General features: G+C 38.9%; 1 protein-coding gene across 6 annotated transcripts in view; it reads right to left on the bottom strand.

Annotated features, from left to right (window-relative positions):
- Window positions 1-24,457, bottom strand: part of ABCC8 (ATP binding cassette subfamily C member 8) — an 82,981-nt gene that overhangs the window by 18,648 nt on the left and 39,876 nt on the right. For 5 of the 6 annotated variants that reach the window (XR_008748761.1, XM_055814005.1, XM_055814003.1 and 2 more), the window contains 15 exons: window positions 23,772-23,877; window positions 23,429-23,539; window positions 21,504-21,579; window positions 21,307-21,412; window positions 16,584-16,619; window positions 14,978-15,013; window positions 11,766-11,864; window positions 10,833-10,917; window positions 9,531-9,611; window positions 6,842-6,979; window positions 4,278-4,403; window positions 3,481-3,580; window positions 2,681-2,928; window positions 1,521-1,681; window positions 79-148 (listed from right to left, as the gene is read on the bottom strand). Coding sequence is in view for 5 of the 6 variants with exons in the window: in XM_055814005.1 (XP_055669980.1) it covers window positions 79-148; window positions 1,521-1,681; window positions 2,681-2,928; window positions 3,481-3,580; window positions 4,278-4,403; window positions 6,842-6,979; window positions 9,531-9,611; window positions 10,833-10,917; window positions 11,766-11,864; window positions 14,978-15,013; window positions 16,584-16,619; window positions 21,307-21,412; window positions 21,504-21,579; window positions 23,429-23,539; window positions 23,772-23,877 (1,579 nt within the window). In the remaining variant the exon portion in view is untranslated. The remainder of the gene's footprint in view (window positions 1-78; window positions 149-1,520; window positions 1,682-2,680; window positions 2,929-3,480; window positions 3,581-4,277; window positions 4,404-6,841; window positions 6,980-9,530; window positions 9,612-10,832; window positions 10,918-11,765; window positions 11,865-14,977; window positions 15,014-16,583; window positions 16,620-21,306; window positions 21,413-21,503; window positions 21,580-23,428; window positions 23,540-23,771; window positions 23,878-24,457) is intronic. The other variant, XM_055814004.1, reaches the window with a different exon arrangement.

The following is a 24,457-nucleotide window of genomic DNA, read 5'->3' as shown; positions in this document are numbered from 1 at the left end:
CTGTAATAAAACAAAATCCAGCCTTTCAGACTGGGAAAGAAAGGACAACTTGGCAGCTTGAATATATTTATTCAGTACCTGGTCGATGGTATTGCAGTCAGCTGAAAATCTGTTCAATATACTACCCAGAGGTGTTGTTTCAAAAAACCTAATATGAGACAAGGAATAGGAAAGATTACAATATTGGACACTAGAATAGTTTTAGGGGTTTTTTGTCTTCCTTAAGCTAGGTACCCTATCACAGACACAAGCAAATATATGGACAGCCACAGTAAAATTTCACATTCTTTTCCCATCACCACAGCTTTCCAATGAAATGGCAGTCTTGAACGTAATCCAAAAACAGCAAGCATCTCCTCAGCTCCCTCTACTGCCTAAGCTACACAAATCATGATTACATTTAAAAAAATCCTTTGATTGCAATTTGAGGCCTCTTCAATGCAAGAAAACTGCAAACAAGTTATATTGAAAAGTCTTGCATTTTTCTGGGAATAGAAATGCATAACTAAGAACAAATGTGGAAATAATATATTAAGAGACCTTTGCATACGCAAAATGCAAACTTCATTATTGCTCTGTAATTAACTGTTCCATAGCTTTTGATGAACCTCAAGTCTAATTCTATCCTGAAAAAAAAGTATTTTAAAAAATCTGAGGTTTTATGCGTATATTATTTCTACAGGATTTCTGGGTCAAACACAGTTAACTTGAAAATAAGAAGATATTTTTCCTAATATTCAGTAACAGCTGCAGGTTTGAATTAAGATACAACTTGCTTTTCATGTATTAGAAAGAAAACTTACGCAGGACAAAGTCCTTTACTGGTATCTGTGCATCCCAGTGTACTGTAATGATGCCCTGATGACTGTCTAAGCCCATTACCCTTCATATACTTGCACAATCACTGCATGACAGTAAAGATTTTCAGTGATTAAGATTATGATGCATGCTATGAATGTACTGTACAACATCTAGATCAATAATTGTGTTTTCTCCCTAATTAAAAACAGCAAAGAGAAATTAAATATGCAAGGAAGTAAATCTCTGAAGTCACAGTCAGGCAGGAGAGGTGTTTGATCACTGTCTAGGAACTCAAGCAGCCTGGGTACCATTTTCAAAAATTGCTCAGTAGTGTGATACCTGGTGATTTTCAATGATACAAAAAATGTGATTCACAGTCACTTCTTAAAAACTGTGCTTAGAAGAGCACCTTGAAGTAAGGAGCACAAAACGGCCTTGACAGGCTTGAGAGGTGGGCCCATGTGAACCTTGTGAAGTTCAACACAGCCAAGTGCAAGGTCCTGCACCTGGGTTGGGCAATCCCAAGCACAAATACAGGCCGGGTGGAGAATGAATTGAGAGCAGCCCGGAGGAGGAGGACTTGGGGATGGATGAGAAGCTTAACATGACCTGGTAATGGGCGCTCACAGCCCAGAAAACCATATCCTGGGCTGTGCCAAAAGCAGCACAGCCAGCAATTTTTTACGACAATACAATTTGTATTACAATCAGAGCAATACCTCATTGGAGCCAAAATAATCTTATTTAGTAAAGAAGAGTGTAGTTTTTTGGTGACTTTCAAGCCAGTCCACTCCACCGCTATTGATGTGACAAGACATAATACAATCCCAAGACAGCAGAGAATGCTGAAAACTTTTGAATATTGAGAGTGGTTGAAATCCTAAGAAACAAAAAGCAAGTAACAAAATTATTCACTGTAAATTATGTTTAATAATTATTGTAAATGCACAAACACAGGACTGAAAAAATGTAAGGAGTAAATGCTTTTTCCTCCCTAAATGAAACTGCCAATGGTTTTCAACAACCTTAAACCACAATGTATTATCCTTTGGAGAGGGGCATGTTTGCATGAAAATAAGAGATTAATCAGACATTTAGAATCACAAAATACTATTAAAAAAAACCCTGAAAAGATATATTTGATAGTTTCATCTGAAGGCAAAAAAACATTTTAAAAGCATTTATTATGTCTTTGTTGTTTTGGTCTGTTTTCTGAACAGGAACAGAATATAATAGTTTTTTATTTTGAAATACTAATTTAATATTAAAACTCAGCATCAATAAAGCATCTTTTAAAGATGACAGTGTGATCCACGAAATCATACACAAACTTCCCAAACACTAATGTAGGATTACTTGTAGAAACTGAATCCCGATAAAGAAAATCTTAGTTCTAACAAAATCCCTCCTCTACAGAGTATCCTGATAGGTAACACAGTGGTCAATTCCATGTGGCATTCACATTAGAAAAAAAACAAACAACTGAAAAAAGCATGCACATCATAAAAAAAAAAAAAAATAATCTGTGTTCCCCATATTAGAAAATCTGAAAGCCCTACTTGCAGTAGAATGCAACAGTACAGAAGAATTTGAAAGAACTATGGTATCAAAATTACTTTAGAGACCAAGGTTTAGGCATATCAGCTAGATGATGAAAATACAATAAATCTAGCAAAATGAGAAGAACGGCACATAAAACTTAACTGTTAGTTTTATTGCACTGTGTACCCAAAAATGCATTAACCTTCAAAACACTCTCCAGTAGCTAGAAATTTACTAGAAATACAGCACACTGCATACAGATCTTGGAGCAGAGGTTGACAGCGGGAGATCCCCACCGGTTAAATCATAAGAGGAAGATGAAGAAGGCGTTGCATACCTGATAGGAAGAGCAGTTCTTCAGCTGTAGCTCTGTTTTCTCAGAAAGGGCATCTGAGGTCCAGAGTGCCAGGCAGTAGTCAATGGCCACCATTATTGTGTGCTTCAGCAGCTGGGACAGAACCAGCAGTGGCAGAAGAAGGATTCCTGCCGCGCTGAGGTACTTGCCACAGGCACTCCAGGGCATCTTTGCTCTCTGATGCAGCACCGAAGACAGGTTGTCTTCATCATCGCTTTCTGTTACTTCTTCTGCAATGTGCAAGAAAAAAGTACTTACTCGTACACACCTTTCATACGGACTGGCAAGTGGCAGCTACAAAACAGGTCTTATACGGGATAAAGAGTGGCTTTGAGGTGAAATTACATGCTCAGCCACACATGCTAAAAAGGTGCAAAGAACCTTAGTACTTAGTTATCGATGTCTTCAGCCATGTTTTTGCAATTTAAAAGTACTGGCTTGATAAAAACGAATTGTAAAACCTTAAACAAGTGTACTTAAGCTATTGACAGATTTGAAGCTCACCCACAATAAATTATTCAGTATTATTCCCTATTAATTATCAAATCATGTTCAAGTATAAGAAAAAAAACCTCAAGAGTTTGAAGGAACCTATGACTCCTGAATGCTTGAAATCACTATAGTCCAGATGTAAAAATCAATGGAAACAGCCCTCTTGCAAATCATGACCACCTGAAAAATGGTTATTCTCTTGCCAGTTTGCATTATATTAATTCATTCACATATAATTGAACTGTGAAACAGTAATGTAGCAGTACTGGGCTCAAAGGCTATCCTTTTACCTTCATCCTCTTCATCATCTTTCAGCAGGGCTTCACGGGAATACATAGTCCTCCGGAGATTTGTTCTTTCCAAAACAGTTTTGCTCTCAATAATAGTCTCCTGAAAAAGGGACAGTTCATGTGTTTTCAACTAGAGAATTAATAAAAAAATCACTAGCTGTGACAAAATTTGTTTCCAATCAGAACATGATCGAAAAATGAAAGTAAAGCTCTTACAAGCAGGCAGTCATGAGTGATGTATTTGCTACCTCTGTGTAAAACTCAAGGACATAAATTAGATATCCGACATTAATTTCACATTGTCAATCCCAGCTTCCTTGAAATCTTAACGTGGACAGATATCCCTTAATTAATAAGAACTAAGATTAATTATCTCATTCTTCCCGTGTTATAGCATTAAAGTCAAAATGTGTTAATGATTTAGAGAACTTGATATAGGCACATCTGAAAAACTTCTACCCGATGCAATGAGTAAATTCAGCAACTTTTATAGAAGCAGCTATCGTATCGCACATTAACAATGCTTTTTCCAAAATGGTCCAATTTAATATTCCTTAGGCAAGAATATTTTGATAGGGCTTCCTATCAAGAATGGACCAGAGGCAACAGTATCAAGGAAGGATGAGCTGTCCAGATGAAAGAATTTCTCTTAACAGATAAATAATAAGGGTAAATGCAGTACTCCAAATCACACACAGCATATCAATCCTTGCTAATGCTTCCAACCTAAGGAGAAAAAAAAGAAAAAAAAGAAGTCACATTTTCTGCAAATGTCGATTGCCCTGCCCATAAACAACCTTCTCCAGCTCTTGGTCTTGGCGATTCATTAATGTTTTCCAGTGTTCAAAGAGCTCAGTCTCTGATTTCTGAATGTCCTTGAGTGTTCCTTCTCTCTGGATGTTACCATCTTTCATGGCAATTATCTAAAAAGTTAGAAACACAAGTGGTGAGATAAAGAGCCACGTACCTCTATTTATTTTAAAGCTATGCTGCTGGGCCTGGACAGAATTTTCTCTTTTCTCAAATAAAGAATACTTCTGTGAATAAATCTGTCTTCTAAAAAGGCAGTGAAGTTATCTCTTGACTCTATCCCCTTTACTCAAGATGCTGCAAAACCATAAACTTCCTGCACTTCATGCTTTCAAGAAGGAAGGCTGCTTTTAAGTAAGAAAGAAGAACGGGGTCCCTGTCAGCACACAGGAGAGTGCATTACTCTTCCTAAATACAAGTCATTAGCAAGATGAGATTTTAGAGTTCTCTTACCTCCTAAAAGGAAAAGGCTTTTAGCAACACACTGTGTGCAGCATGTTTGCCCTCATTCAGGCAATTAGATACGAGCATGCCGGCTCCACCGTCTGTTTGATATCATGGACCTGATAAGGAAAAGCTAGGGAATTTGAATCCCTAAAGCTTTTAAAAGCATAAACAGTGGACACAGTTTGAAAAGAATTATATATACAAGACAACGGCTGAAGGGTGTGGTTTCCAGGTTTATCTTAGTGTAACTACATTATATACACAGCGTAACTACTTTTACTTTAGAGCTGACAAGGAGAATTGGAAAGTGAGGCATGTGGATTGTAAACTCACATGACATCATAAGAAAACATGTTAAAGCAGTATTTATTTTTCTCTCTCCCTGGAAACTCGACAATTTCCATGGTCAGTGGGTGGGGAAATAATCTATTCTGTTTACTGCTAAGAATTTACAACGGAGAAAAGGAAAAAATAAAGCAAACGGAAAAGGAAAAAATAAAGCAAACAACAATCTTGTGATCAATTTATTCTGTAAACCTATAATTGGGCTGGGCCTTGAATTTTTTTTTTTTTTTTTTTTGCATAGGGTTTTGCTATGAAGATTTAGGAGAGCCATCACATATACTTCCAGTTATATTTTTATTTAAAATTCCTTAATAAAGTAAAATAAATATTCATGCTGCACTCCATTAGGTTAGACTTGCTAAGCCTTAATGAGACCTGTGCTTAGGAAAAAGAGCCTGAACTATTTCTGAATAAATATTTTTCATTATAAATTTAATTAATACAAATGGTTACTATCCTACAGGCTGGTTGGAACAGTATATTTCATGAAACATTACTCAAACCCAATTATAAGATAATAAAAATAAAATAATTCTCATAAAGCATCTCATAAAACACAACTACCTAGAAATGGGTCTGACTCATAAAGAAAATTAAAAAATTATACTGACACAATGCCATAGCTCTGCATATTTTAAAAAATCCAAATACATAACAATTGAAAAAGATGAAGCTAAGAATGGACCTCACAGGGAGGGGAAGAAGGCAGAAAAGTCCTGTATCCTGAAAAGACACTGACTGGAAAACCAGAACTGTGTTGAGATCAATAGTAGTTCTTAAAGGTGTACAACTGAGGGACAAGGTCACAGCAGACCACAAAGGATAAATGCTGCCCACCAAAAAATGTGATCAGAACAAGATTAATGTCTATCTGCAAGTTTATAGCAAGCCAATATGAAGAACACAAAGCAGCTGAAACATGGTTATTTCTTGAGACAGAGTAACTGCTGCTTTAGTCTGTGCAAGCTGCAAATGAGAGAGAAGTCCTGCTAGGAGGCATAACTGCAGTCATCAATCATCGTGAGCAAGAAGACCTGTGATATTGTAGCTGGATAACTATAGGAGAACGAAGCACAAGGTCAGTGTGAACCAATGAACTAAAAAACAACTATTCGCAAAAACCAAACTTTATCCTGCCTGATTTGCTTCACCTTTGACATTTGCAATTGCAAACTGTTATAGGAAGTATACCTTCATTTTTTTTCTGTAAACAAGATGTAACAAAGAAACCTAACAAAACAATTGAACACTACCTATTTCTTAAAATTTTGTCAACATACAGAGGGTAAAGATGTTCTTGATACATTATGTACTAGTACTAATCACAAGGAAACACTATTTTTTCCTTCTATTTCCAAGCACAATATCCATAAAAACACCTTTTTCTGTGACAGCACAAATTCCTAGTCACATCCCAGCAGAGGCAAACATGTTAAACGTTTTACTGTTTTTGAGATAAAAAATGAGCAGAATTTTCCAATACAACTGATTTTTTTGTATACTCAATATACTTTAACTGCAGCCTGCTTCCATAAGAGTATTAAATATCAGCTCTGTGAAAATCCAACCTATCAGGTGTTCTAAGATGGGAACTCCAAAATCGTCACCCCAAGCTCACTGGCTAATTTTCAGATCTTTATTATGTCTCTTCTCACTATACTGCCTTGGCAGAAAGATGAAGAGAAAGCCTTGTTTGCAGCAAGACTTATTCATGCCACATTCTTGCCGCCTCATTAAAAAAAGGGAAGAGCTTTCTTACCCAGTCAGCATGGGGTAAGTACTGAAGCTTGTGAGTTACAAGCACAATGGTCCGCTTGTCTTCCCGCAGCATTTTCAGGATCCCTTCTTGCATAAGATGGTCACTTAGGTGGATATCCAGTGCAGAAAATGGATCATCCTGTCACAAGGAAAAAAGGTCAACTTTTGGAGACAGCACTTAGAGTGTTAAAGGAAACTGACAGATTTTAACACCAGTAAACCCAGTTAGATCAATATAGACAATCAAAAGAGGCTGTCAGAAGATTAAAAGTGTTCTGAGGAATGGCTTTTTTAAACTACGTAACAAATCTTGAACTGTCTATTTACAGTGAGTACTAAGACATATAGTAATGTCAGCTGTGTAAACACTGTGATTTCGTGAGGCTTGCTGGGAACTGCTCCTCTCAGCAGATGTGCTTCACAGCCTACGTATCTGCAGTGCATTGCTTCTGGCAGACTGAAGACAACACAGCAACGTATGTCTATGGCATGGATTACATAACCGCTCCAGGGGCAGGGACAAAAAGCACATTTTATTTCCCTTATACATAATGGCCTTCTGCTTTTTTTTTTTCTTTGATTCATAAATCAAAACAATCACACAAGAAGAAATATTGATAATTTTGATGACACTGCTCAGATGCCTGATTTATGACCTAGATTAGTTTATGCCTAAATTTAGTGCATATAATTCATTGCTTCAACAAAATAATCTATATCATCTTTTGGGGGACTTGTTTACCTAATCCTATTTATATGGAATTACAAATCTGTTATTTCTGCTTGCACTAATGATATTGGCTGTGAGATATCCTTCGTATTATTATTTCATACTATATTACACTAAAACCACAATGTCTTAAAAATCAAATTTTGCTTTCTCCAGCTGTTTGCTGATAAAGTAGAGTTGAATTTGAATTAATTCTGCTTTCAGTGTGACATCATTGCTACCAGTTAGTTAGAGAAAGGTACAAGCAAAGACAGGAGTGCTTCAGAAAATCCTCTTGAACTTTTACTCCCTTCAATTCTGCAACAATTTATTTTGTGACTCCATCAGATACATGAAAGCAACAATACTAAATTATCTACAAAACCAAAAATTTCTGAAATCAACAGTAAGATAAATATGATCACTGAAATTCTAATAAATCAGAGCCTAACAGAGCACTTAAAATGTGCTTTTGAAATACAGTAGCTTTGACTGTGGTACAGAATTTATTCTTAAAAATCTGAGTGCACTGTGCTCAATAAGCAAGGATGTATGTTGCCAGCTTTCCTGCTGCAACTACTGATTCTGCTGTCCTACTGATCCGGCACAGACCTGACCATCATTTTGAGCCCCGAGTTTGTACACAGCCACCTTGTCTGCAGTGCTGCGCTTCTGGGGACCGTAAATGCCAGTTCACAGAACACAACGCTGCACTGTGGAGTCGGACGAGGCTGTTCATTATAATGACACATGGATTAGAAGGCACGTGAAAAAACACCAGCTCGTGCTACAGGACTAGTCTGATAGGCAACAAATGAAACACGCAGAGTCAATTAATGTAGTTAAGAATAAAATCTGTAATGAATTATCACATGACCTTTTTTCATATCTGCAATGATCACAAGAAGTTTAGAGAATGTGAAAGGTTATGGAATATGAGGTGCATACTTGCCAGAGAGAAGCTTTTTGCATTTGTTTACAAAAGCAGTCTTAAAAGAACTGAGTGTTTGCAAATGCTACCGTATAAGATTCCTGATTATTTTTAAAAGATTTAGTAACTCAAAAAAGGTTTATTTGTATGTACTTTGACATTATCAAACCATAAGAGAACCTGCTACTATTAGGTGCTTATTGAGCGTCCTGCACAAAAGGACAGAAGTGACAAAACCAAGTTACAGCCCAATACTGGGTCTGCTGATTTGCAGCACCTGGCCCAGCTGCTGTCTACTCCCCTGCATTCTGATCATTGCCTGGAAACCTCCTACATGGGAAGCAAACACATATTGATCAGCCTAATTACAGGGAAAGGTCTAAGTAACCTCCCAGACTTTTAGGGATGACCTTGAATGTGGACAGCTTCTCTGATCCGATGTGACTCACTGTTATAACAGCTGGAGTCAAAGCTCCTTGAAAACCGAGCTTAAGAAAGAAGTCCTACATTGGAAAGCTGGCAAGCTAACTCCTAGCGACTGTGTAGGATACATTCGTTTTCCCGCCTACTAAGTTTTTAGAGCCTGCTCTCGATCCTTTTTCCATAGCACTTCTGTTGAAGTTGGGACAGGATATACAACGAGCAGTTCAGGGTGGGAAGACAGCTTAGTTTGTTGCACAAAGGAAACACCCCAGACACAGGACAACATTAATTTTAGGCCTGAGACAGCTTCGGAATTTCATGAATACAGCAGAGACTATTAAATTTCTAAGTACCAAAGATAAACACAAGGGTCAAAAAGAAATTTCAGCACACCGAGAGGGGAAGCATTAGCATTTCGATTTGTACCTTAATACCTATCTGTCTGTCTGCAACATTTACAAAGTGCTTCTTACCTGCAGGCTAGCTAACAATAGATATAAAATAAACAGTGCACATCTGGCTTAGCTCAGTGAAGCACAATGTTTGGTGTGTGTTACCCATGAAATACTCCAAATGCTCACATCCCATGCTTCCGTTTGGAGCATAAACATAATGGCACCTACTCACCAAGAACACAACATTTGTCTGCTGGTAAAGTGCTCTTGCCACACTGATACGTTGGCGCTGCCCTCCAGACAGATTAATACCCTTGGAGATAAGCAGGAGAAGAACAATCAGACAATTATAAAAACCATCAACTGAACATTCATATTCTGATTGGATTATCCACAGAATACTTTCTGGACAAAGAAACCCAAAGAAATTTTTCAAAAGTGTGGGCCTGCATTCAGCTGGGAACACAGTACACAAATTGTTAGAAAAGCCAGAGCACTGTCTGGAGCTGTACTCCATACATACCAGAGGGACGGGAAACGTTCAGTACTTTGTGGTGGCATAGGTATTCTGCAGGCAGTCTAAACTAGGCTTCTACTCAAAAGTCAGCCTTATGAGTTTGGCTATGTCCTGTTTTTTGTTTTTATAATCGTATGCTGTCACACTATATCAGCTCCATTATACACTGTAATCAGCAAGTGCTGGTGGGAGGTCAGACCATGCTGAGGTGAACATTACCTGGTTGCTATTGTACTTGGGTTTGGCCCTTAGTCCCCTGCTAGCACCCTGCTCTGAGTTACTTACCCTTCCTGTGATCCACCCACCGTTCCACAAATGCCTTCAGCTCTCATAAGCCAGAATTGCTGCCAAAAGACAGTACCCCACCCTCTCCCTCCCCTCCACTTCCCTCCTCCTGTCAGAAAGCATTTGGCTACACAATGAACTGGATTAGGAACAAATCCATTTAAAATTAAAATGGTAGCCGACATGAAGATTAGGTGTGGAAATGTATCCTGAAGTGTATCCTCATGTGGTTTGTTGCATTTTTTTTCGGGGGGGTTCGCTTGTTTGTGACAGTGCCAGTATAGGCCAGAGTAAATTGTTTACACATTTGTGACTTCCATTTCCTTTCTTGTCACTCCCTAATCTTCCCCGATGTGATAAAGCTTAGTTTGCCATTGATTAAACACCTGCCCTTTTCTAAATGAAGGGGCTCTCAAAATTCATGGATTATTTTTACGTTAGTCCTAAAGAAACCAAAAAATGCACTGTGAAGTCAGGATATCTGAGAGAGCAGCCACAGAATTAGTCAAACATTCTGATAGCAGCACATTTAAATCATTGCATCTCATGTAAATGACAGTGTTTCCATGTTTACCGAGCAACGACCTTTCAGACTAATGACCCAAACGTACACTTAACTAAAAGATTACCTTTGTAGCCAAATAACCAGTAAGGTTTTAATAACACAACAAGATAATAAAAAACCTCCTATATGTTTGAAACAAAAATAGAAGCCTGTAGCTGTTTACTGACCCTCTCTCCAATTTGGGTTTGGTCTCCGTGAGGGAGAATGTCAATATCAGGCTGGAGGGAACAAGCATCAATTACTGCTTTGTACCTACGGAAACAAAAAAAGGTAATGCAAAATCCACACAGATATTGCTAAAGCAGCACATTTCCTACCTGCAAAGGAACAAAAATTAACCAGCTGGAAAAAATCACACAGTGGAAAACATATTTGTTAGCCACTAATTGTTTTAATGGGATCTCTTTCAATCACAGGCAAGTAAATAACATTTCAGCTAAGAAAAAACATCTTACATCAGCTTCTCAATTAAAAGTATTTAATAATTACAACCAAGCAAAACAAGCACAACTTCTTCCATGGTATATTGTTACTGTTTAACATTTAACTTTTTTCATGGCCAGGGCCTTTGTTTCTTGTTTCAACTTCCAAGGATGATGGAAAAAAACCATGCGCATAGGATGTGAATTCATAACCAACCACTTCTTTTAAGGGGGGGGAGTGGGGGGGTGGGACATCAGCAATTAACTTTTAAATACTTCAGAATGTTTGGTGAGCATTTATACTGAATAGAAAGGCAGCCCACTAATCCTTCACAATGTACCCGCCACTGAAACTGTAATAAACACATTCCCAAACAGATAATGTCCTTCTAAGACACTTAAACTAGTCAATTAGGTGTAAGAAGAGAATACTGCATTCTAAACACACACGGTGCTGGGAAATGAAAACTCTTCTACATCTCAGTTGAAGTGAGACAGAACTCTGTCCCTTGCATCCTTCAGGAAAAACACGATCAAAGGGGGACCACGCAGAGCTCAAGGTCTTTTGTCATGTTCAGGCAGGTGCAGGACATTAGTCAATAGCTAGAGATGGGGACATGCAACCCCATTGTTTAGGGAAAAGGGAGTAAAGCATGTGACAGTGCTGGAACTTGTTACCTCTGTTTGTTAAAAGGGCTTTCAAATGTGATATTCTCTTCCACTGTAGCATTGAGCAACCAAGGCTTCTGTGATGCATATGCTACTGAGCCTCTTTTCCTGAAAAAAAAACAACCACCAAATCACCAACAAACCTAAACCAAACAGAAACAACAGAGTTGCCAGCTCACCAGTGCAGTCGGGTTTTTAGAAACCCTTTTCTTGTAAATTAAGACACTGGTATTAAGTCTTTAAAAAATGCTGTCTTTCATTTCTTTTTTTTAGGACAATCAATAGCTCTCCCATGAAAGAAATACAGAAGATGTTAAATTTCCAACAGAACACTGAAAAGGTTCAACTAACTGAATTTCAGTCTGTTCCCTCTTTTTCTGCTGTGAGTGGGTTTCGGTGAGGCTAGCTCAGTAAAGCTGCCTCTCGAGCATCACAGATGGCAGGAAGAAAATTACCAAAGAATGAATCCCAGCTCTGTTTGGACAGACTAATAAAAAAAATGTATAGCATATCACTAGCGGGGCAATACATTTCAGGAGGGACATTATAAAAATGGTATTTTTAAACGTTTAAAAAACACCCCAGAATTCCACATATGCACAAAGGCAAGTCCCCCCTTCTTCCAACACATTTATTTTCCCCATTCTTAGAAGAGAACTTGAGTCATAAAGTAAATGTACAACCATGAGTAAAATCTTTCTATATCTATCAAGACCACAAAAGAGAACACAGACAAAAAACATTTGCTAAATTTCCCCCTGTGGAATTGCCCCCATAACGTACCATCAGAAGGGACAACTTAACAGGTACGGTCAACAGGATCTCAACATGCGTATTTTATTTCATAGGGATTATTATTAGTACTATTTAAAAATAAAAGCATCTGCCTACTAGTGAAGTAGTAGTGCTTTTGCTGGCTGTAGTAAGGACCTCAGTAAGGCACAGCTGGGAGAAAGGCAACGTTTTTCATTAGAGCAACTGATACCGCTAGAAAACTCACTGGCGTATCACCACCTCTCCAGAAAAGGGCCAAAAGAGGGATCATACACCTAAAAGCATAGCTGTTTTCTTTCCAACTGAATCAGCTAATCCAATAAAAAGATAGGACCTCTCAACCAAACGCAGCCTTTGTCTGCTAGACAGCCATTACACCAGCCTCTTTCTGGTAGACCTGAATGCAATTCAAACCATGTGCTGCCAAAATACATCTTTTTTTATCAGGAGCTAAGGTCACCGGCCCTGTTCATTTTCTCAGGCTTTCACCAAGCTTGCTTGGAAGTCATTATAGGATCCAATTTTCTTTGATGACCTGAAAGAACACACAGTTACACTACCCTAACGTGTTTCCAAGTTCAAATATCTGATGGCTTGTTAGAATTCAATTATGTTTTATGAATTCTCTTTACTGGAAAATGAAACAGGAAAAAAAAAAAGAAAAAAGACAGAAAAAAACCCCCTAGGCAGCCGAGCCAGCAGTCCCAAAAATCTAATTCAAAGAGCATTCAGTTCTGCCTCAAGAGGGAAGCATTTTTTCAATTAGTATGAAGTTTTCATTCCAGTGATTGAGAAAAAATTGCTCTGGGCATTCCAAGATGAACATGTATTCCCTTCCCCACTTTTTCAATTCCTTGAAACTGTGCCTTTGCTGCTCTTAATTCTCCATGTGATTGAAAAGTTACTTCTATTTTTTGAAAAGTAGGAGCAATGTTTTGCTACTCAGAGGAAAATGTATTTACAGCTTTTGTAAAAAGTATTTTGTTCAGTGAAGACATGGGCACTGCCAGTAAGATGCACTCCGTGCTGAGAACCAGCACAGTGCCTGGGAACACCATTCATACTTGGCTTGCTTTCTGCTTTTAGGCCATCACTGAGGACTAATTACTGCAAGGAATCTGGGAACAAGCAATAAGCTTGCCAAAATTCATTACGGATTTAAAATTTAGTCAACCCCTCTAAATTAATCTTAATTGCAAATTGACACTAGGATGACATGTATCAGGGCAGATCACATTTTGACATAAGCAAAAAGCTTGCAAGTGCCTGATCACATGAGAAGCCTACCGCATGTCTACAGCTCTTCCTATAAAGAGGCAACTGAACTAAACTTTTACTGAAACTGAGAAATATGGGGCCAAAAATCCAGAGACCAAATATTCTGAAATGGAGCGTGCAACACTTTCTCTGAAAGCCTGCCTTGAACCTGCCTAAGGTTTCACACTTAAAATACTGAATGCGAGCAAATGGCTCAGCAAAGATTCTGGAGGAATTTATTCTGCAGGTGGAAGTAACTGCCTCCTACCCCCAGACTGCATAAACGAAGAAATGCGTTTTCATCAGCAGAGTGTAACTTTTTTCCTCTGATAACACAAGATAGACTAACCATAGCCTCTTAATTATCACAAAGAGGCAAACAGCAAAATCCAACCTTACAATAAATAGGAAAAGCTTCCCTGAGCTCCCCGGAGACTGTGTCCTTTGGCTAATTTAGGATCAAACCTGATCATTAATTTAGAATCAGAAAAAACATTGTTGAGATTATTTGTTTGAAGTTATTCATCTAACACTCTCATCACATCTCATTTTGTTAAGTTCAGTAGGCTCAGTATGCATTCAAGATCACTGAAAAAAAGACTAATTAAGGGACATTCATATATTAATCTCAGTGCCTTAATAAACCTACCAACTCTGAAATGTCAGCAATTTTCAAAAGAAAATAGATGCACTTAAAATGCAATGCAGCTATGAGTATAGTGGTAGAGGAATTAATACACTGCAAAGCCATTCCTATGTGTTTTGGATTGCTGACTATAGTTTTAACTTGATTATTTTGCACAATTCATGAATTTCTAACAGCAGTCAACAACTCATAATCAAACGTTCTCCAGACAAGAGAAATGCGTGCTGTTCTGTCCTATGCTATTACTGCACGAACAGAAAAACATATCCTTCCACTATTTTCAGCCTGATGGTAGGTAACAGAACATTCTGATACTGCCAGTATTCAGGAGCATACTTTTTTGCCATTATTAAACCACAAGGTTCACTTCCTTGGTTTTACTTCTGTATCTTGGAGTAGCTGCATACAAAGACCACCCGTCTGCTTTCTAAGGAAGAACAACTCATTAAGTGCAGACACTTTTGAGGAATGTTCAGGGAGTCACAGAATAGCTGAGGTTGGAAGGCACCTCTGGAGGTTCACATTAGTTTTTAAAGTGTTGTACCTGAATTCCGTGTCAACAGGAGATTCTTTCTCTGGGCTGCAGAAAACAAACACAAGGGTGTTAAAAACTGAATTATTTTAGACAATGCAAATAATACCTTAAAGTACTAACACTATGCTATAATTAAAAATACAACAAAAATACTGCATAACATAAATAAAACTCTTTAAGTATGCTAAAATTCTGTACTACATGATGCTGACCTAAAAAAGGTACAGTTAAAGCTTCAGTTTTGAGAAGTGCTAAACAACCTTGTAGAAAGCATTCAACACCTACGAGCAAATATACTCGAGACCTCACAAGACTTTGGCTCAATGTTCTGAGAACACCAGAAATGTTCTACAGGATGCTAGTGCACCAAACCCACCAGACATATTCCTACAGCGCTTAACTAACACCACCAGCATTCCCAGAACGTATGATAATGTAGGTAATTGTTTCATACGGTCTAATATTCTTTCCTACTTTTACATATGCTTGTCATACTGTTGTGCATGTTATTTTGCTGTTTGCTGTCCATCCCCATAACAGTTTCAAATATGCAGATGTCTAATTCCTATCATATTTCTCTTGTATCTTAATGGGTTCAGATGGTTTCACTTTAACTTGGCTCAGGAATTGCAGTCTTTCTTATACAGAAAGAACTGTGAGATTTCCAAGTACCTTCTACTATGAGGCTTAGTAGATACATGAACCTCCCTCTTATACTACACACAGATGGGAGCAGAAGTTTTGCAGGACTCAATCTGACAACTAGGTAACAAGTCTGAGAAATAAGGTGAATGGGAGAGAAGAGGCTGAAAAATCTAGAGAAAACTCAGTAGAATAGCTGGTGTGTCACAGAACCAATAAAATACTCTGTCAGTAGAAGGCACCCAGTTTAGCGTGGTTTAGTCAAGAAAAGGGACATCATATGCCATTTTTCCTCTGCCAGTTTCACTAACAAAGGTCTCGCTGACTTCAGCAGGGATTGTCACCTTTACAAGGTTTACCATTCTGGAGGTTTGTGTGCCACACTAAAATGACAACCGTGTCAGAAAGCTTTGCTCTCAATTGATTTGGTAAGCATTCCCAAAATCCAAACTGAGCTATGTGAATCAGGTAAAAATGATTTCCTTGCAAGGATCTCCTGCCAACAGATGGACTAATCTGCTACTCCCCACACCTCTCAGTTCGTGTGTACCTGAAGAATGCCAGATGAGAAAATAAACTTATGACAGATCATAAAAAAAATAATAAATGAAGGGAAGGGTAATGGGGAGAATTTGCTTTAATAAATGAATCCTTTAAAGCAATACTTGATACTACGTTTTGAAGTGTAGCATTAGGGAATAGTCTAGAAGGATTTTCAATGACATCAAGGGAAGTTAGGATACAATTTTCAAAATCACCAAATGGCTATGTTTTCATAAAGGAATTCCAGCCTTTATTTTCAAAAGTCACATAGGTGGTTTCAAAAACTGTATCCTCAGCTAATTAATGCAGTGAAAGGGTCGCTGACTTTCAGAATTTTGACTCTGAAAAACTTAAGCATACATTTTCAGAAACCTTTGGTTCCTTCTATTGCATTCGACAGGAGGACCAATAACCCCATACAATACCATACCTGACATCTTCCCCCGTCTCGCTGTCAGAAGTACAGCTGCATCACAAACAGAAAGCAAAGACTGTTTACTTAAGTAAGCACAGGCAATCTGCCCCAGAAAGAAAAAACTATTAAATTCCACTTAGTGCACAGACTGCAAACAGTACTTATCACAGAGCTGCAGCACAGCATCTGTTCCTTCTACACAAACTGCTTTCATTTTAGCGGTCAAAAAAATTTGGTGACAGTTTTTTTTCCTCCTGTTTAAACATTTAATTTGACTCAACAAATAAAATCACCTCCACTCTGTCCTGGAGGTGCTAACAGAACTGAAAAGTCCTAGTGTGACAAGAACACAGTTCCATTAAAAAACCCAACGTTTTCAGGGAAAACAAACAGGTAATTCATGATACTGTATTTTTCCATGGCAGTAACTGTACCTGTGCAGCATATAATGGGTTAGTGTGAACCCCAAATCCCATCTTCAGTTGACTTGCAACATGCTGTCCTTTGGGGGATGTGCCTGTATAAATAAGCGTGGGCAGGACTGAGGGATGGACAGGTTTTGGTTTGGCTGTTTTTGAATGGTGTACCAAGATGTTCACAGAGCTGCTTTGACAGGATGACTGGCCATACTTATTACCTATACTAAACTCAGCCCCACTGAATAGAATGAAAAACCCGTGTGTCCAGTGGTATAAACAAGATCAAGGAGAAAAAGTTCTTCATGCTTTAAAGAGAACCGTCTCAGTAACTTCATGCTAACAGCATTTGCTCATAAATATCCAGGAAAGAAAATCACACCTGCAGTTTAAAAGGCTAGTTTGAGACACTTCCAAGAAGTTCACCCATAGTAAGCAATGACCACAACTAAATTCAATTTACTGCAGAATGTCAGAGTGCCAACCAGCCAGTAGTATCTTTATTCCGAAGGGCAGTGTACTAAACAAAGCTTTTCCAGAGTAACCTCACACTCCACTGGTCTTCACCGTGTGGACTCACTGGCGCCTTCTCCAAAAACCCATGAACCTGCTGCGTATCGTTAAATAGCACCACATTCTTTACAGGAACTGTCAAGGGGCTGAAATAGGGAACATCTTTTTCCAGCCGTTCCATGCACAACAGAAGGATCCTGAACAAGAAACATCAGCTCCTCCTTCATGGACCACCCCAAAAATGGCCAGGCACCCATTCTACTGGGGAACATCCTGGTAACTTGCAACATCTAGTAGTTGTGCATGGCAGCAGCACCCCCTCTACTGTGCTCTTTTCCTACGCCAGCCTGCGCCACAGGCAGCAAACTGCACAACTGGTATAATCCACCGAAGTGGCTCAAGAAGCAAAGGTGGGGCAGGGTCCCTCGTGGCTACCACAGTTTGCCTGGGCTCACTGCCGGTGTGCACCTTGACCAGCTCCTGCTCAGAAATGGGGCAAATGCCATGCTCACAGGGCACAAGCCACTCTCAGAGTAGCACAAGGTGCAGCAGTGCGCAGCAATGGCCTGACCTCCTCTGTCAACTGCGCTCTTCTGCTACACGGCCACGGGTGCCACAATCTTCTGCAAGTATTGACAGATCAATTGCCTGATCTGTGTTTCTGTTCTGTAGCTGGAAAAGATTAATTCTGCATTTGGAGTTTTAGCTCACCCTTGTCAATCCACTTTTTCCCACTTTGACTTTGTGTTATCACTCCTTTCCCCCTTTTCCTGCATACTCCTGGCAATTAAGGATGCATTTACCTCCTACCAGTGTTGATGTCCAAGTAATTTATGTTTGATAATGCGATCTAGATCTATTTTTTCAAGGCATATGGATATCTAAAGACGCAAATATGTACCTACTGAGATTTTCAAGCCTTCAGAGACCTCCATTTCCAATTTAAATACAATAAAATTAAGTACCTGGATGTTTCTGAAACCTCCAGTAAACAAATATTTATAAAAATAAATGTATTTTTTAGGCATTAAAAAAACTTTAAAAATATTGTCATTTGATGAAAACAGTCAACTCTACATTGAGTAGAAGAAAATCTACTGCTAACAAACAACCTTCACAAATCCAGTGCTTCCTTCAAATTATAAGGACTCTAGATTCACAATGGAGTACATATGTTGCTTTAAGAAACAAATGTTTTTTTAGAAACAAATTTTTTTGAGAAAACTATTTCTCATTTAGGTCAATTTTCTGATATTATTTACACCAAAAAGACTTATATTATAAACTGCTCCCAGGACTTGAACTGGGACTATTTAAAGCGAGACACTGCCCAGAAGAAATTAGCATGCAATATGCTATAATTATTTACTCAATAACCAGTCAAATCAATACTATTTACCATCTGTTCAGAATGTAAATAATGATTTCTTTATTTTTGCCAATCTCTGACCACATTATAAAATATTTATGCTTAGATGCACTCATCCTGCTTTGGACAAGGGGCAGTAATCTGAGCTGGATCTTCCAGACACACACTGTAACACAAACAACAAATTAAAACTAAAACTGAACTAGTGCTCACTTCTGATTAGCCAATTCCTAGCCCAGGAATAAGTTAAATTTTTTTAAGGTTTTGAAGGAACTAAGTTTTATAGGAAGCAAATAAAGATGGCATGCAGTTAATTATCAATAGAGCATGGAGGCACAGAGGAGAGAAATGACTTGGTGCAAGGTTATCCACCTGACCAAGCAAAGGCTCAGGAATAGAATCCAGATTTCCTGAGCACCAAGTGACATGTCAGCAGGATGTATCCTTCGTCTTCATAGCTGTGACCTTGGAGGAAGGGAAGGGGAAGGAAATCTGGAGCGAAATAATTTAGGGCAATTCTGTAATGTGAATGACTGAAGCCAAGCATTTGTCTCATCCCAAAGAGCGAGCTGTAACAAGGATCTTACTGATTCTGATGACACATTTTATTGCTTGAGCTAAGGCTACAAGCTCTGGTGATTACCCAGTTAAGACTGCTCTCCTTAAACCTGGGAAAATGTCGCATGTACCTGCTCAGGTGTTTGTATTTTCTTATCAACTCAAGGGAGCTGTCATCAGATAGCTTTACACACAGATGTGCAGCCTACACTGACTGCATCTGTCATTCTGAACAGACTAGTGCACATGGCAGCAGCTCTGAAAGATGAGACAAAACATAATCAGTCCCAGTGTAGCTAGCACTTACAGTCCTCAGATTGTTTCGGCCAAAAGCCCCTTTACACATATCTGACAGATAGCAAAGCAAATGTGATAACAACTGAATTTCACCTTGTGATACTCTGGCACATACAAAAGACACGAAAACCAGTTCTGACCTTTACACTGTTGTGTGCTTCTAAACAAGTGCTATTTAAAACCACAGTCTGATCAGAACCATCATGTCGTCTATTTTAGTTTAGCATCAGACATTCAAATTACACTTCTTAATCATGTTATGTCATCTATAAAGAATTACAGCCTTGCTGAAATGAAATTAGTTCACCTCATAAAGCTGCAGGGATCCTGTATGGTTCCTCACCATACTCTGTTTTTCTGCTTAGAGAAGTAAGTTTAAACAGACAGATCACCACATTCTGGAATTTTGGCTCCCTTACCAGCTGAAAGGGTCACCTTCCTACGTTTCATTTTCCCCACCTATAAAATAGGGAGCCTTCCTTCCTCATGCTATTACTATTAAAGCATGTGCAATTCTGAGTAGCGTGACTGGATTATGCATTAAGGCTGGATATAAATATAATCTCTCTACAAACTTGAGAAATCTGAGAATTGTTTCACAAGATCAGTGCAGAACCTACTGGGCAACAGTGACCCTCCATCCATCGGGGTGTGTGGATATGACTTACAGTTGCACTGTTGTTCCTTCACTCCCAACCAGTGGGAAATAAAATTGTTTCTCTAGGTTCTTCTGCAATTTGTCAAGCTTTACCTACAAATAATTGTATCCCAAAAGGCAAAGTGTAGTCTGTATGGCTAGGAAGACTAGTACTGTAAAATAAGCAGGTAAAAAATGTTCACACATTGATCAGATGGTGTACCAGAGATGGTAGTAATTTACTGGAAACGACAAACAGGAGTCTCAATATATTATACCATCTGTCACCTAGTTTGAGGGTCAAGAGACCAAGTACTAACAGTTCAGCTGTTGGAGTTCGGTAGCATTTTTTTTCCCTCCTTTCATGACCAGCACAAAAGCTAGACACAAGTATAATCTGTAACTGGCTGCGAGAGCGCATCTGCTGTGTCCCCTTGGGAGGAGAGGGAAGGACATGGCTATCTCTCTCTTGTCAAATCAGGCAGGATGCACTGCAGGAGCACTCTGAGGTCACTGCCACTTACAAAAAACTCTGCACTCCCCCAGCGCTGGGATGGAGCACACATCTAACAGCACAGCCAGGGACTACTCCTAGAGAGCCAGTACCTCTTCAGAGTTCCAGACATGAGCTCAGGCCTGAAAGCGCAAACGCTGTTCTGTAGCAGCCTAACACTTCAAGCTAGCTAATTCTGATTCCAAATTAGCGACGATTTCACTCAGGTTATGTTGCTGGGGTGTGGAATGCCCAAGTATGGTGATCTATTCCTGTGAATGGAACAGACTCCAGCTGGGGGTTCTCTCTGATGCGCTCCCCTACCCCTTGGGGTAAGGTTTTTATCTTGACTATGCCTACAGAATCCCTGACTCCACAAACAGGTCCCCAGGATGGATGTTGGCTTTTTTCTGCATTACTAATCAACTCAAGCTTGAATTTTTAAATAGCGCTACCTGCTCCAGAATATGTTCCCAGAGATCTTCTGCATCTCACCAAGTATGGCTAGCAAGAGAGACGACTTACCGCAGCCAACTTGTCCTACAATCATTGTCAGCTGACCTGCGAGAGATGAAGGTATAGATAAGCTTACCATTTACCAAATGCTCACAGAAAAACATCTTAATTCTGTATATCTGATGTCATTTTGTACCTTGAGGGATTCTGATATCAATGTTGGACAATGCTGGAGGACCTTCAGGCGTCCATGTGAAAAATCCATTTGTGATCTGTGCCAAGGTAGAGAGAAATAAGAAACAGAAAACCAGCTTTAGAGCTGACTTCTTTTTTTGACATATGAGACACTTGGATTTTCATTACACGGCGCATAGGAAAAGAGTTAGCCTTTGCTCAACGCAGGAAACAGATCTTCAAGTAACTGATTTTGTAAAGGCTGGTAATTCTGATGTGCAAGGATCTCTGAACTCAAACAAGCACAACAATTAGAAAATTATGGAAAATTCCTGTGAAAAAATAAGTTGGTTAGGGTTTCTTTTTTGTTTTGTTTTGTAAGGTGGGCACATGAAAAAGTGAAATAATTACAATACGATTAAACTATATACGGTGTCACGGTGTGCTCTTTGCAGACACATTGCAGAACATACAGCAATTACACGGTCCAAATTCCAAGCAGATTTGCCGAACTTTCCACAGAAATTATATGTTGCTGCCTATTAAGAGTATTTTCCTTTGTATTTCTGATATGATTCTTGGATAACCTAGACTTTGCTAGATACAGAAATCTTTTCACTGAAGGAGACTAAAACCAAGAAACGAAGCCTGTTCAGGACTTTAAATGGAGGACATTTCCATGAATACTGTGAAAAATAAGAGATGGGAGACAATTTCAAAAGGCCTGTATTTATACAGGACCCTCTTCTCTTACTTTTTCAGAGCCACTGAAGCCTTCAAAACCTTTCAGCAATGCAAAGTACATTTTTTGATCTGAGTGAAATGGGACATTTTTATCCTACCCTACAGAAAAAAAGTGATGGAAAACCACCCGAAAAAATGAGCAGAAGAAAGTGTACTGTTCCTCCCTCTAGATTACCGAAGGCAGCCAGAGGATCCTCTCTCGAAAAATGCCCTTTCATGGGCAACAAGGTGCAGATAGACACGAACTGCAGAAGTTCCCTGACCCAGGTGCCACCGCTGACAACGATGTCAGCAGATGGAGCCAAAGATTACAGCTGGTCCTGGCTTTCTGCTCAAGACTTCACAAATACTGTCCTTACAGAGGTTACTGCTCTGGCTTTTCCCAAATATTCCTCTTATTTTCCTGGAAGTCTATTTAAGAAGGAACCTGCACAAAAGCAGCAAGTCAGATGACAGCCCCTAAAAAAACCCCAGAAGTACTACCAGTTGTCCTACTTGGTCCCTTGAAATGGAATTATTCATTGTCTTCTGCCAGAAATGCAAACGTAATAGCAGACTTCCTAAATAAACACCATTATCACTACAACAGCTCTCACGTTTTTTTATTATTTCTGGGCATCTCCACAGCAAATCAAGAGCAACAGTCTTCAAAGTAGCATGGATAACTTCAATTTTTTCTTCAAAGAAGTTATGTCGGATAGTTTTTAACTTCATCTTGAAAGGCTACTAGGAATTACAAAAGAGGAAGGGAAGACCCATGAAAAGATTATTGTAGGAATGTCTAAACCAAATTCTTTTCAATTTTCTTCACATCATTTTTCTGTACATGCACTGGAAGTGGAAGAAAGAGCCTGGCATACACAAAAGGCTGGATTAGATGATGTTTCAAGGTTCCTTCCAACCTGGGCTGTTCTATGTTCTAAGTTGGAAATTTTTGTCATGAGAACAGGACTAATGGCTTGAACACTTCAAACAAAATTGCTGAGCGAAATATAGAGGAATATACACAACTAATCACAACATAGATATTAGTAGTCAATTCTTAAAATGGAAGGTAGAAAAAAAAAGGTGAAGGTTAATCTGTGACACGAGCACAAGTGTCTGACAGTTCACATCAAAATGAATTTGGAACTGCCTTCAGAATATTGAAGTGACTATTAATGAGCTATATAGTAAGCGTTATTAGAGTGACCTTCATATCACCTTTACACAAAACTCATCTGCTTCTGTGATGTTAATGGGTCTTCTCATGTGAGAACTGTAATTGTTCCAGTCCTCCCTGGCAGGCCTCTTGCGGTTAACAACTTTGAGTGGCTGTGCAAAATCAGAAACACAGAATAAGCAGTAATTAGTGGCAGCACCAGCAAGATGTCCTAAACACAAGCAACCGTCTTATGACCTATACAGTTCAGAGCATTAAAAAAAAGTTTTTGCAAGATTTGCAAGAATCACAAAAAATAATCAGTAGGAAATGGAAAAGTAAAAAAATTATTCTGGGTACAAATTACTCCAGCCAATTCACCTGCAATTAAACAGCATTACTCACCACCGCCTGGTATTTGCTGTGATTATCTGCACTTCTTAGCTCTGAAGATTTATCATGCTCTTCTCCAATTTCTTCACTTGACAGGAATTCACTCAGTTTCTGCACGCTGAAGGAGAAAAAAAAAAAAAAATAAAAAAAAAATCACACCTCACCCTGGAAGGCAAAACTTTTGTTCACCACAATGTTTATCACTGAGCATCCCTTTTAGTACTGTCTGCTGCGTAGTTTGTTTTCATTTTGTTACGGGTGTATGAAAACGCACAACGAGAAATTACTGCGAGGAAGCTGACAAAATTTGCCCTGTTGTCTATTAAGAGTTACGGTCTGTACAGATGCTTCTCAAGTCTTGTCTTTTCTGATACCACCAGAGCAGTTACACAAAAGATTTTTTCAGACGTTCGGTGGGATGCAGACTAGCTACAAAAGCAGCTCATTTTGAAACCACAGGCTGAAGTAGAATTGCTGTCATTTATGTTACTGAAGTGCTGCACAGTCAGTTCTACTGAACAGTCTTATGAACACTAGCAGTCTGATGAAACCTGTACCAAGCAGCTGTGATGAAATATGAAGGGTATGAGGTAACATAATAAAGGAATATACCTTAACAGACAGTGTTCAACAGACGAGATATAAAAGGAAACCTGACAACCAGCAACAAAGAGAAGGCATAAAATCTTCACAAGCTG

Source organism: Falco peregrinus, chromosome 9, assembly GCF_023634155.1.
Source record: "Falco peregrinus isolate bFalPer1 chromosome 9, bFalPer1.pri, whole genome shotgun sequence".
Taxonomy (NCBI): domain Eukaryota; kingdom Metazoa; phylum Chordata; class Aves; order Falconiformes; family Falconidae; genus Falco; species Falco peregrinus.
The sequence above is the reverse complement of the archived record's forward strand: the minus strand, read 5'-3'. Positions and strand labels throughout refer to the sequence as shown.